General features: G+C 41.6%; 1 protein-coding gene across 6 annotated transcripts in view; it reads right to left on the reverse strand.

The window, feature by feature from the left end:
- Positions 1 to 13675, reverse strand: part of LOC142768695 (uncharacterized) — a 90336-nt gene that overhangs the window by 11299 nt on the left and 65362 nt on the right. Inside the window, exons 1-2 of one of the 6 annotated variants that reach the window (XM_075870708.1) lie at positions 11259 to 11496; positions 3141 to 3313 (exon numbers count right to left, since the gene is read on the reverse strand). The exons of the other annotated variants lie outside the window; for them this stretch is intronic. Coding sequence (XP_075726823.1) covers positions 3141 to 3313; positions 11259 to 11292 — 207 coding nt within the window. The 5' untranslated portion in view covers positions 11293 to 11496. Of the gene's footprint in view, positions 1 to 3140; positions 3314 to 11258; positions 11497 to 13675 lie in introns of those variants that run through there. 6 annotated transcript variants of the gene reach the window in all.

Consider the following 13675-nt stretch of genomic DNA (forward strand, 5'->3'; position numbering starts at 1 on the left):
GCAAATACTAGCCCCCGTTTTCACAAACGCTCTCGACTCGACTTTCTCCCTTCACTTGACAGAGTGGAGCACTGCGCCGCTGCTCGGCTGAAAATGGTGCTGTGCTACTCAAGAATTGCAGCAGATCATTGCTGATATGCAGTGACTTATCGTGACTAGAGATGGCGCTTTCATCGGCATTCTCAAGTGAAGGTGGAGCGTCTCTCATAATCATATGGTGGTTTTGGGACGTTAAACCCCACAAATCAATCAATCAAGGTGGAGCATTGAACGAAGGAACGTTCTAGGCTATACGGGGGTAAGTCTCTGCACGTCCCTCGGATCATGGTCCGTTGCTTATAGATACACCTGACTGCGTATTTGGAAAGCCTGTGCTGCTCAATTCAGTCTTTTGCAATGAGCTCCATGCGTCCATGTGTTATTCCTTCTGTGCGTCCATTCGGTCGAGCGTCCTTTGGTCAATCCGTCCCTGCGCCCGTCCTTGCGGCCATCTGTGCATTCGTCTGTCCGTGTGTCTATGTTTCCATCCATCTATCTGTCGTTCCGCGTATCTTTGCGTCCGGCTGTGTGTCCGTTCATGTCTCCATTCATACGTACCTCCATGTGTCTGTCCATCCGTCCGTACGTCTATCACTCAGACTAGTGCCACCTGCTGAGGGAGTCATACAACTAGGGGTGGTTACGAAGTAGTCATAAGAGATATGCATGGACAGACCCGCAGATTTAGGAGCTTCCCCCTAAAAAATTACACAATCTAAAGGCAAGCATGTGTGGATGCCAAGCACCAGGCGCTTACTCTTACACTAGCGTCGGGGTTCACGCAGGCACTCCTTTTGGCGTTCCGTAGAATTTAACCTGGATAGACGTTAAGCACACAGTGATGGACCGGTGTTTTCTGTTCGAACATGCCAATTGCTGCCAAGGGCCAATGAGAGACAGAAGACTCGGAATCGACCTAAGAGACTTGTAGCTGCTAATTTTTATTGCTCAACAATGCACGGGACAAATCTCTCACCGGCAAGACATTAAAGGTCGAGATCCAGCGCCTACATATACGGGTTGACCAGTAAAAGATTCTGCAGCGTGAGTAGCTGGTATTAAAAACGCGAAGCAATTTTTGGCGAAATTCGGCGACCTTGAGCGTATCTATCTATCTATCTATCTATCTATCTATCTATCTATCTATCTATCTATCTATCTATCTATCTATCTATCTATCTATCTATCTATTTATCTATCTATCTATGAATCTATCAATCAATCTATCTATCTATCTATTTACCTATCTATCTTTCTATCTATCTATCAATCTATCTAGCTGCCTACGACTTTTAGCTCCCCTGACTGTTTGAATAACGGTATCAATACCACACTTAGTATGATATGGCATGACTATATTACAAACATAACTAATTAGTCATTACATAAAAGTCTTGACATGTATGGCATAAATGTCATGATTTACACAGCATGGTCCTGAAGCTCTTACAGTGATTTCGTTCACATGGCATGTTGCAAAACTAGTATGGTATAATATGACTACATGGCGAACGCTAGTGACAGACCCTAACATGAAAATCATGACATGGGTGTCATGTTACAACACGAATGCATGCCACGCTCATGATGCACTCGTGGCCGTTTTACTAGCTTCACCTATACCAAATTTGGTATTATGGGACGTGAATAAATGCTGAAAGTATGATACTAGTGCAAACATGATAATTATGAGATGCGTGTAATGTAAAAACATGACTACATGCTGCGCTAATGATGCGCTCATGAATTTAAAGGTTGCCATGCACGCGCATGAATTTGGAAGTTGCCAAGAACATCTCTGAATGTTTGTTGTTAGCGAAGGGGTGAGGTTTAGTGATAGCATACTGGTTGATCAACATGTGTTCTTCGTCATAAAATATTCACCAGAAAAATATAGCGTCGTTTTGCTTGAGGAACAATGCTGAAAATATAGCAGAGCTGATGGGCACCTTTGTAGTCTTGGCTTCTGGGGCCTTCTTAAGGTTTCAATTTTTTTCTTTTTTTCTGTATTTTTTCACTTTTTCTTCCCTTTTATTCCGCACTGTAATTTCAATCGCTATTTATTTTTCTCTCTCTCATTTTTTCTTCGCTTTGCTTAACTCTTCTGTTCCACCTCACTATCACTATTCCCTTCTTTACACTTACTTTTCGTTAAAACGCCTTTGCTATGCTGTACTATATACATTGCTACGTAAACCTCTACCAGCATGCCAGCAAGCCGAGTGGTTATTCTTCTTGCCTTGGGATCGAGCATAGTGGGTTAGAATACCACCTCTAGATGAGTCTTGTTTTCTTTTTATTTACATGTCTTTTTCTTTCCCTCTGCATGCTAATTTTTTTACACAAAGGAGTTGTTACAGGCCAAATAGGAAAAACCACTGTAAGTGTTTCGAGAGTGAAGCAGATGAGAACGCAAAGAGTGCTTGCCATTTGATGAAGATTTGGTGATGATCATTCAACGCAGCCCGTTGATGATGAGTCAATGGTGATCATTTTCGTTTTCGATAGACAACATGTGCAGACTGCGGACAGATTTGCTATTAAAAAAACGTAAAGCTTCGACTAGCCGTAAACGTGGAACGTAATCATGCATAAGGATGGTATTTCGTGCATGCAAGCAAGAGGCCCTCATTCGCGGACCCTCGGGTTTCTGCAAATTGATTAGGGCATAGGAGAGGCACGAATTGGAAGTATGACTCTGAACAAAAGTGTATTCCTTACTTGATCGAACGGTTTATAAAATAAAAAATATAGGCTCAAATTATCGCTCGTTCCTATACCGTAAATTTAGCCATGGGTCAGCGAAATCAACTCATTTGACGTTTCAAGAATGATTCGGTGAATGAGAGAATAAGTAGGAATTGTTTTTGTTTAATTTTTTGGTATAACTGAAGCACTCGATTTAGATAATGAATACAGCAAAAAATGCCTTAAATCGCTCTAAACTATAATTTATATCTGCTAAATACCGATATATCTTTGTAAAGTATCTCACTATAGCTTTACTCACTTGGAAAAAGCCAGTAAATAAAGCAAATACACAAACGCCACTTTCATTTCAATATTTTAGGCTTGGCACTAAAGCAGTGGAAGCTTCTCACCTTATTTTCAAATATGCAAACTGAGTCTTCTGTGTGAAGCCGTTGTATTATGTGTTCATTTCTTCTGTGTATTCCACCAAAATATTGAAAAAGATATAGATTGTACAGAGCATCTCGTGCAAGGTAAAAACTACAGCGAACGTGTGTTATTGCGTGAATTATTTCTGGAACACCTGGAAGAAGAAGCCAGTTGTTTTCAAAGTCATAGTGGGGGAAGCTGCCATATGTTGCATATTTGCATCCCTGGACAATACCGGTCAAAATTCAAACAACATATAGCACACCAACAAAATTCGCGCCTTAACTCAGTCTGCATTAAACCATAAGCGTGTAGGTCACGTCTTGGCTTGTGTCAATTGAATTCTGCAGCTTGCACTTACAGGCAATGGAACATTCTATATAAGATGTGAACTAATGATGTATTGAGCACATTGGTGGGTGGGTAAGCATAGAGTATTTTCAAAGAGCAGTGGAGAATAGGAAGAGCTGAATATAGGTGCATACCTAAACTCAAAGAAAACCACTAAAACATCAAAAAAAGGAGAATCTGTGAGACAGAAGCAAAAAAGAATGAACACAGAAATAGAATACAAAACCACTTTTGTTGCATTTTTATTTTTCAACACTGTAGTGACTTCCTTTGAGCTCATGTACGTTCCAAGTTGCTCGACAAGCTATAGCGTGAAATAACAGAGCATGTGCTCTTATGTACTATCCTGCACAGTTCATTATTAACACATTAAAAATGAAACTGCCCACTATAATAATTTTTTCCATAAACCAGTAACATTTTTACAGGGTGGTTGAATAACCGTGTTAAATATGAATTAAGAATCACCTAAAGATCATACCTGCATGTTACCTGTGGCGTTTTTTTACTGTGAAAGAAAGCATCTTCAGATGCACCCAAACTATAAACATGGAAGCAAATATGGAAACTAAAACAATCAGCTTTTCAGGTAGTGGAATTAGCTGATAGGGTTTTTTGGGCAATTGAAGTCCTTCGTGCGAATAGTTCACAGCCACTTTGAAATTTTCAAAAGGCGTTCAAAGGTAATGGCGTCCAATGTCGTCCAAAAGGCGTCCAATGGATGAAAGCTGGATAAGTAAGCAAAGCAGAACCATAACATTAGCTCCAAACAGTGCATAAAACCAAGATTTCATCAAAAAATGCCCTCAGTAACGACACTATTTCTCTCAAACTGGAAAAAAATGGGCAAGCGAGGGTTCGTAAGGGGCCACGAAGCAATGTGTCTAGTTTAGCGGTTGATAAAGGCGAGAAAACAGCGCTGTCAATGGGGACGTTTTCAAAATGAAGGTCAGATGCGCTGTTTAGTACGTTGGTTTTGGTTTCGCCTGCTAAATTAGCCAGATTTCATTACTCTGCAGTGATTACCAGAACCGGCGTTATCATATTTCAGCAGAAATGGTGAATAGAACACGAGCAGAGCTAGTAGCCATTTTAGATTATTTCGATTTGGCTCTCGAAATATCAACTGAAATTGATTCGTTCACCATCTTGTGTAAACTGATTTCCAGACTGGCCATCAGGCATACGCTAATTTTTTCACACAGATCCTCTACTTAACATTATGCGACTCCTGACGCACCTACCCTGCGAAAGCGGTCAGGGCAATCCCATCGACTATGTCTCTGGGCATTGCAGTATCCCCGGAAATGAGAGAGTTTACAGATTAGCAGTCACTCATTTCTTCACCACGCTAGCGAGAGCTTCCATTGATCCTCCTCATTGCTCCATCGCAAAAGTTCCGAGCATTGTTGAGATCCTTTGCTCTACGATCTGGGTCACTGGTAGGAATAGGCCTCGCAGAACAACTTCGCCCATGGCACCTTCACATATGTTCTTGAGGCTACAGATGCGCTCAAAATCCGAGAAGGCCACTCTGTCTCAGCTTTGAAGGTTTCTTTTTTGGGGTTTCGCGGCACCAAAACATGTCGAAACAGACGAGTCATCATCGCTATCGCTGAGCCAACCTATTCTCTGTTCTTTAATTTAAAAACTGATGGGATCCGCCACACGATGTCTCCACTTTTCTTCTTCTACGCAGTTTTCAGCACCTTCCGCGTCCCCCCTTTTCTTCGGTTGAGATATCTGAATTCATGCAAGCATTACGGAATTAGGCGATCTATGCAGTATTGATAGAAAATAACCCTACTAAAACGTTCCGTATGAAATCTTACGGAAAACGTATAGACTCCGTACGATTTCCTTATGAGCTATACGGAAGAGATAAGGATTTTTATGAAAGCATACGGATGTTGTATGGCATATACGAAAAAGTTTTAAGGACAATATGGAAGGACACGGAAATTATATGGGACATACGGAAAATTTCTTATGGAAGGTATGGAAAGATACGTAAGTCATGTCGTATATAAGTTAAATTACTTACGAAAAATAATGAAAGATGTTGAAATAAGAAAAGCTTTATGGAGTATACGGAAACTTCATTTACGAAGTTATACGGAGCATACGGAAGATTTCTTACGGAAATATGGAAAACTAAGGAGTGCGAGCAGACTAATAAGACTGAAGATACTAATGTCACTAGAATAAAATGGCAGTCTGAGCTACGGATACCATTCGATCCGTGGTGGTGCCACACCGCGGCCAGAAAAAGTAATGTCATTGTGATTGTACGTGATATCAATGTCGACAATTCAGAAAGAAATGGCCGCAAAAATATGAAGAAGGAAATTGTAGAGCGATAAAAAAGTGAAGATATACAGAAATAATTAGACCCGTGCCAAAATAACGAGCACATAAACGAAAAACAAACGTTGACAGGACGAGTGCTCACTTGCAACGTTTATTCTTTGTTTTATTCCTCCTAAAACATTTTTGCTAAATAAATGTGCATAAAAATTTTATATCGCAGAATGAATGGTCACCATGAGCCAAGACGACCCGCCTAACCAGTATACACACAGCCGATAAAATAAACACAAGTGCGGCGTGACAAAAAACTAAACGGCAATATGAACGTCTCAGGTCTATTCAGGTTTTCTAGAACGTGAAGTAACAGATGAACACCTGGTATCGTGTGGTGCCACCGCCCACATGTCGAGCTACTTGGTTATTAGCTTTCATGCAAGTTATCAAGAGAGCAAATTCAAAAATCAGACGCATGAAGCGAAATTGCCTCTCTGCTTTACTTTACGATAGGCAGTGAATCCTCATGCACATGAATAATGCCTCTGTGAAGTACACAGGAAAATGAAATGGAACAGAAAAAAAGAGAGGAAGAAGACAGAAGAAAGGCAGGTAGCTCAACCAGGTTGATGATTTGCTGCCCTACAGCGTATGTAGGTGTAGAGGGAGTCGTCAGAAAATTAATCAAGTATGAGAGCACAACTGATATGTACGGGCACATAATGGTGCTTATCATTGATGCACAGGTGGTCGTGTATAAAGCTGTGTCGTTTTGAGATTTTCCAAAGCATTGTTTCAGCCTACCGCGCAGATTATGCTTCAATTGTAGTGCTATATAGGACACAATTTATGAGCCAGCTTTAATGAATAAGAAGATTATAGATGAAGCGAATGCTTTAAAGTATATAATGGCTGCATGAACGCATACAAGCAATGTAAAGCGCAATAAAGTCAGGACGCATGAGCTTCTCTTGACGCTTCAGCTCTACATGGATGCTTAAACTGTGCTGCAAAGAAATTTAACCCAATGTCTGTGTGTGCAACATTGTCTATTTTAAACTATCTATATGTATACCTACAATCCCTACTGCGAGTGAAGCTTTATAGCGTGCCATAACTCTTCCTTTTATGTAGGGCAATTTTTAAAACAATGACCATTGTTATTTTTTGTCTCATGATTTCGTGCCCACAATTTTTGGTTTTGCTCGATCAGTATAGTGCAGCCCTTATTTTGGAGGAATCAAAAAACGTCAACCAAAATATATTTAGAACTGCTTCTCGGTGATATTGCCTTCCCTCAACTGCCACAGCTTGCGATGAGTCACAGCAATCTCGCACATACCTAGGGCCTACCCTTGAAGAAGAAGCTGGTCCGGCTGTGAAATGCTCAGTTTTTTCTGAAATAAATTTTTGGTTAGAGTTTTCTCACTTCTCGAGTCCCTTTACAATCAAGCAGATCCAATGTTCCCCTTGGTCCTTAATTTTGTTACATTATGAAATAACTGAAAATGTAGTAATGAAAATAAAAATACTAATAACTGTTGTGCAAAAAACACAGTCCCACATACGTACTTGAACGCTATATTGCTTTTATTTTGTTTTAGTGCCTATCGCATCAGAAAAAATAGCAATAAAAACATCGAAAAAAAGTTGAATTTGAGCGGGATTCGAACCTGCGCCACGGAGTCGTGCTCGTGTACGTGAACTTAGCGTGTTCGCTTGCCAAGCTATGCGCGCTTAAGATATATATATAAAAATTTGCTGTTTACACACTATGTGTTGGCATATTTATGCACAATATCCGATCGTATCTATTATTGTGTGCATATGTTTTGTTATTATATCTACGTCACATGCTTTTCACATGTCTTTCAACCATAGATTGCCGCCCCCTCGCGGATGAAAACAAGTATTTTTACGCCCACACACAAGCTTGAGCAGTTGAAGGTTTTTTTCTCAAAGCTCTCTTGCTATTGAGTCGGCCCCCACAGGAAATTAGAGTGATACGCCAATAATCGCTGCATCTAGCTGTGTTCCACTTAGTAGCTCTCTCGCTCGATGACAAATCGAGCGCGGGGCGCGACGTTAAAGCGCATGACCATGCCTCGTGTAGCGGCGACATCAGCTGATTGCGCCGGCCGGCTTGCTTAGATTTGCTTCAGAGCAAAGAATTGTCATACATTAAAAGATCGCGTACTGCACTATGTCAAAATGTTTCTGCTTTGTAGTCATCCTATGATTCATTGAGATCTGATAACTCTGATACGGCTACTATCGAGCTTTGCGTCGGCGACACGCACCGAACGTAAAACCGCACAACGTCCGTCATAGAAGCAGTAGGAGGTTGTCGTCTGCTAGAACAAAAAAAAAAAGAAAACAAAACAAAGACATGCGAAAATATTCATAATTTCTAACTTACTTCTTGAATAACCGTTTATTACTTTTAAAGTTATTTTACCAGATAACATACATTTTTTTAGTTTATTGCAGTGACAGATGTTTTTTTTCCTCACACAGATATTCAAGTCAAATCCATCCACAGCTAAAGCCACATGTTGCTTGTCTTCCTTGTTGCCGTGGGAATGCCGTTTCGGTGCATCTCTCATGTGTTTGCGCTGCTACACACAAGAGCACGAAATATTAAATTTACGCAAAGAAGCGCCGTTCCTCGTTCGTGCGATGTGCAAAGATTGCGCGCTACTCCCATGGTTTTTCGAGTGCGGATCTAGTGTGAGTCGTCCAAGGAATCGGCGCGTTGTGCGGGCGCTCGAAGGACTCCGAGGTGACGGCTGACGCCCGTGGTCGCTTCCCTCAGGACAGTGTGAAAAAAACTGAAGGTAAGGGGGAAACGTTCTTATGTAGACCAAGTATGCCACTCAGTGCAAGTGTGTGTTGCCGCATTCGAACGAGGCTTCATGAAAGGGCAGCCTTACGCGCCTTTGCGAGTGCGGTTACCGATTCGCTTTGACAACGCTAACGCCAGAAGAGCCATTGCACGTCAGCGTGGCCTTACTGGAGCTAATTCGAGACATGTGAGGCAACATGCATGTGTATGGTGATTGATTTTTTCATATGTGCAATGTAGTGAGGAGGACGCACACGGCGCTTGCTACCCCTAAACAGTGGCATGTGCTTGTTAAAAGATATAATGTGTCTGCCTAGTGTAGAGAGAGAGAGGTGTTCGTGCAATCTGTATGTGTACCTGCAAGACGCCTTTGCTTGTAACTAATATTGTACCGGTCAGCACCTACAATGCACGCCTGACTTTGAAGAAAACTTGCATGCACAATGTGCGATTTTGTAATCTGCCAGAGTTGCTTTTTATAAAATATACACTGCCAGCATGTTCAAAATATGTTTCGCTGCTCTGTGGCAGGGGTGCGGTTATCACGCTGTTGTGTAGTTGCTGATGCAAGCACTTATTGTTTTGATGCGTTAATATTTCTCATCTAACTCATCAGGTGTTTGGCTGTTTCAGCACAAACAAGGCAAAGAAAGAAGGAAGACGGGTAATGACAGGACCAGCGCCGACTTTTGTTTGCAGGAGAATACCCATGTTGGTGTATTTATTGTGACAGCCGTTCTGTGTTGCTTTTTGCCCAATTTATGCAACAACTTAGTTGTCAGCAATATGAGAGAGAACACTGAAATTAGCTTTTAAAGATCATGGTGACAAAATGCCTAGTAATTCACAGCACAAAGTAAGAACAAGAGACACCAGTATGATCAATGTGGGACGAGGACAGTCTTGCATCTACAAAATGTATTGTGCAAAATGTTGCCCAAGTAAGAAACCTCTCTGTGTTTGCAAATATTGTTACGTCACTTCGAGCAACGTGCCAGCCATTCCCTCCCTCTGTGCAAGGGCTGGTTGGGTAGGAAGTTGTTGGTGACGTTCCTGATAGACCACTGAGATGTATGCGATTCTAAACCTGTAGCCTAATATATACGCAATCTTTTTTGCTGTTACATCACTGCATATGACACCTACAACTTATTTGCATATTTAATTGCTCCCTTAGGACCTAACACACATACTTGTTGTGTGCATTGTCACTTCATGAATATCGAGCGGTAAAGGTACTGAGTATGTGTGAAACAAGAATCTCTGCTTATTACATGAAGACATATGAGGCCTTCGATAACACGAGTTATACCTTTATTGGGCTTGCGTACTCGTCGGGGCAATTCATACATGCAGCTTCAGCAAATGGTATCTTCCAGCCCGGTGACCATGCAATTTTTTCTGCAAACAGCGCAAAGACCGAGATGTACCCACTCGCAGATGGTCGCGTCAAGTGCACATTTACCTTGACTGAAATGTCGAATCAAGTTTTTTTCGTCGACCGGTCTCTGCCACGAGTGCTAAAGTCTTCGCAAACAAGACACATTGTTATTGACATTGCACACACCACACACAATATTCTCAGTTGAACCGATATTCTCAATACCTTTCAATGCACACTACATGCCGCAATCAACAGTGCACATTTTTGATGACTATGCCGCTGTTCCTCGCACAGGTCACCACGTGTGTTCACTTCTTCAAGATAAACAGACAGCGTGGCAAATATTTTACCACACAGTTTACCACACAGTTAGATGTTTGCTGACACATACTACAGCTAATGCCGACATTGTAACGTGAAGTGTAAGCTTTGAAAAATTAAAACTTGCCCCGAACACCGCACGACTGTACCGGGCTGAGCCACCAGCGGGAGTGTTTTTCCAGCTACACCTTTTACGTGTGCCAGTGACATCTTGCTGTGACATACCTCGGTAGGGGCCTATCGCTGCATACATAATGTGAATGAGGGTCTTGTTAGAGAAAGCAGGCCTTGTTGATTTCGTAACATGTGCATTTACAACTGGACCTTCATTTGCACGAGTTGTCTGACTGATATTCAGGCGAACTTTTGTGCAATCAATTATACAATTGACAGTATGTGCTTCCCCATAGTGATGTTACTGGTGTTTCTCGTTGTTACTTTGCACTGCTCATTACTGCTCACCTACAGAAACTAGCCTAGCTTGCCGCTGTTTTGGACAAGATGCAGCTGGCAAGTGCGATAGTGTTCATAACTCTAAATGCTCAAGCAAAAACTATCGTTTCATAATCAGTTAGTTGCATTCATAACAGTACTATAAAAGAAATCAATGATTAAACATGAATCCGTTTTCTTTCACATAATGCTCACAACTTTTATATAAAATTGAATGGTGTTTATAAAAAACATGGGTTTTAGCTAAACTTCATGCTGTTTTCTTGAACAGCTGACAAAACGCTATTGCATGCTTACTTGCCATGAATTGGATTATGTTTGAAATACATTGCAATTCTTCCCGGACTGCCAGTACAGTTCACATTGGCGGAACATTTATTAACCATGGATTGATTAATTTTTAAGAACGAAAGGAAAGAAGCGGCAGGCCGGGATACTTACTTGATATTGGCATCCGTTTTGCTACCCAGTGCATTATCAAGCAAACTTCCTTTAGAGTGGTTATGCGCCTTGCATGTGTGTCTGTAAACCAAGAGCTTTGGGTAGAACTATATTTGTCTTACAAATGGTTGCAGGACTGTGGAGGCTGTAGGGCTGCTTAGCCAATATGAATGGTGGAATCCCTGGACATGTAATCAACCATGCTGCATCAGCTGCTTGGTGTTTTCACGGCATCTTTACAGATGTGTTGGGTGAGTAAAGCAAGCAGGTTTCAACACAGGGGAAAGTATAATATGGCAGCACCACTTCTGCGTGCCTTACATCCCAAGTATATCAACTATTTATCTTGCACCTTGTGGCCTGTAATTTTTAAACAGACACTTCTTTTTGCTTTATATTTGAGTCTTGATGCTTCGACAGCAATGTATTTGTGTTTGACAGCAAGTGTTCTTGAACAAATAACTCATCTCAATAATGACAAACACCCTTTATACTTGGTCCTTAGCATAAGCTTGCACATATCTGTAGCAGATTTAATTGTTCATTTTTTGCTAGGATGATAATGGACAAGTAGCAAAGGCAAGTTCAGATTGGAGTGGTCGGTGACGTCTGTTTAGGGTCTGCCATATTGCTTTGCAACCAGAGTTACTTGTGGCCACATATACAATTAAGCCATATGACGTGCATTCTAAATGAGATTACCGTATCACATTTAACTGCATCTCAATATGTGTCAAAGAAATGCGGATATCATTAGCTTGCCACTATAAAGGGATCCTAAACCAACACAAGGTTGAAATTTAGTCGTGGTGTTGCAGCTGTGTATGACTGAACAATGGATGCATAGCCATGATAATTTTTCTATATGTTGTCACAATAGTAATGTTACACACATTGGACGATACAAAAGAGATCTTCGCTTATTTCGCTTTTTTTCGCTATGCTTCTTTCTTGTCTCTTCTTTCCATGTGCTCCTCACTGTACAAGGAGCAAGAGCAGTGGGCACACAAACACGTATTTAAAAAAATGACAGCATATCCACGGAGTGAATGATGGAGAGTGGGGCGAAGCATTCGTCCGTCCATGCGTCCGTCTGTGTGACCATCCATGCGTCTGTTTGTGCGACCGTCCCAGCGTTCTTTCATGCATCCGCCCCTGCGTCCGTTCATGCATCCATCCATGCATCTGTTTGTGTGTCCGTTCGTTCATCTATTCAACACTCCAAGTCCCACCATCTCGCATCTTTTTATCATATATTCCCTATATAGAAGCACCGCCATCCAGCTGACATTCCAAGGACTAAACGAGAGGTGGCACACGCACACTTTCTTACGGCCTGCGCTTTGGGTCCACTTCCCACCTTTAACCACCTCGAGTTCATGGTATATTCTAGTTCACTGTATTCATGGCACTGCGACCAAACGCTCGCTAAACCTTTCGAAAACCAAAGAGGTTACGCCCAGCGAGTATAACGTAGCAACCTTTCCCTGTCAGATAGGGCTAAATTTACATGCCAATGGCTGCTAATGAGAAATGAGAGACAGGAGAATTCGGCTTTTACTTTCTTACGGCTTGCGCTTCGTATCTACTTCTCATTTTTAACCACCTTGAGTTCATTCATGGTATATACAAGTTCATTGTATTCATGACACTGTGGCTCAACGCTCGCTAAACCTTTCTTAAGCTAAGGAGGTTACACCCAGCGAGTATAATGTAGCATCCCTTTCTTGTCCGATAGTGCTCAATGTACATGCCAATGGCTGCTAATGGGGATCGCAGCGGGCGGGTTGACTAAAAGCCGAATGCTCATGTCTCTCATTTCCCGTTAGCAGCCATTGGCATGTACATTGACCACTATTTTTTATTGTTAAACAACGCACAGAAGAAATCTCTCACTGGCACCACCTTGGAGGTCAAGTGTTATACCTATTTCGGGTATGTGCCACTGGTGGTTACGTACGAGGGACGCCCAAGCCACGCCATAAGTAGCTTCGCCCCTAAAAAGGTTGTAAGGTGAGCACTGAAGGGCTGAACACTTCCAAAAGGCTCAAAGAGGTAAAGGTATTGTTTCTAGCTACTTTTTGGGCACCCATAGCTAGTTGTGCTGCTGCTGATGTTGTCATTGTTGATCAGGACACTATTCTGAAGTCGTTGCATACATTTGCTTTAAATGTTAAAAAGTAATTGGAGGTAGTTTGGCACCCATAATTGCAGTTACATACAGAACTAGGTTTTAGTGTGTAAGCAAAATCTGTTCACTCTAATTCAATCCTAATGATATCTCAAATTCAGGAAATATTCACAGAAAAGCTCAGAAAAAGGCTAAGTGGTTGTTCCTTGAATGTGAAGGAGATACCCTTCTTCTAAAAGGTCAATAGACAGTCTAGTAGTCTCGAATTACTTTATGCCTTTTCATT

Source organism: Rhipicephalus microplus, chromosome 8, assembly GCF_043290135.1.
Source record: "Rhipicephalus microplus isolate Deutch F79 chromosome 8, USDA_Rmic, whole genome shotgun sequence".
Lineage (NCBI taxonomy): Eukaryota > Metazoa > Arthropoda > Arachnida > Ixodida > Ixodidae > Rhipicephalus > Rhipicephalus microplus.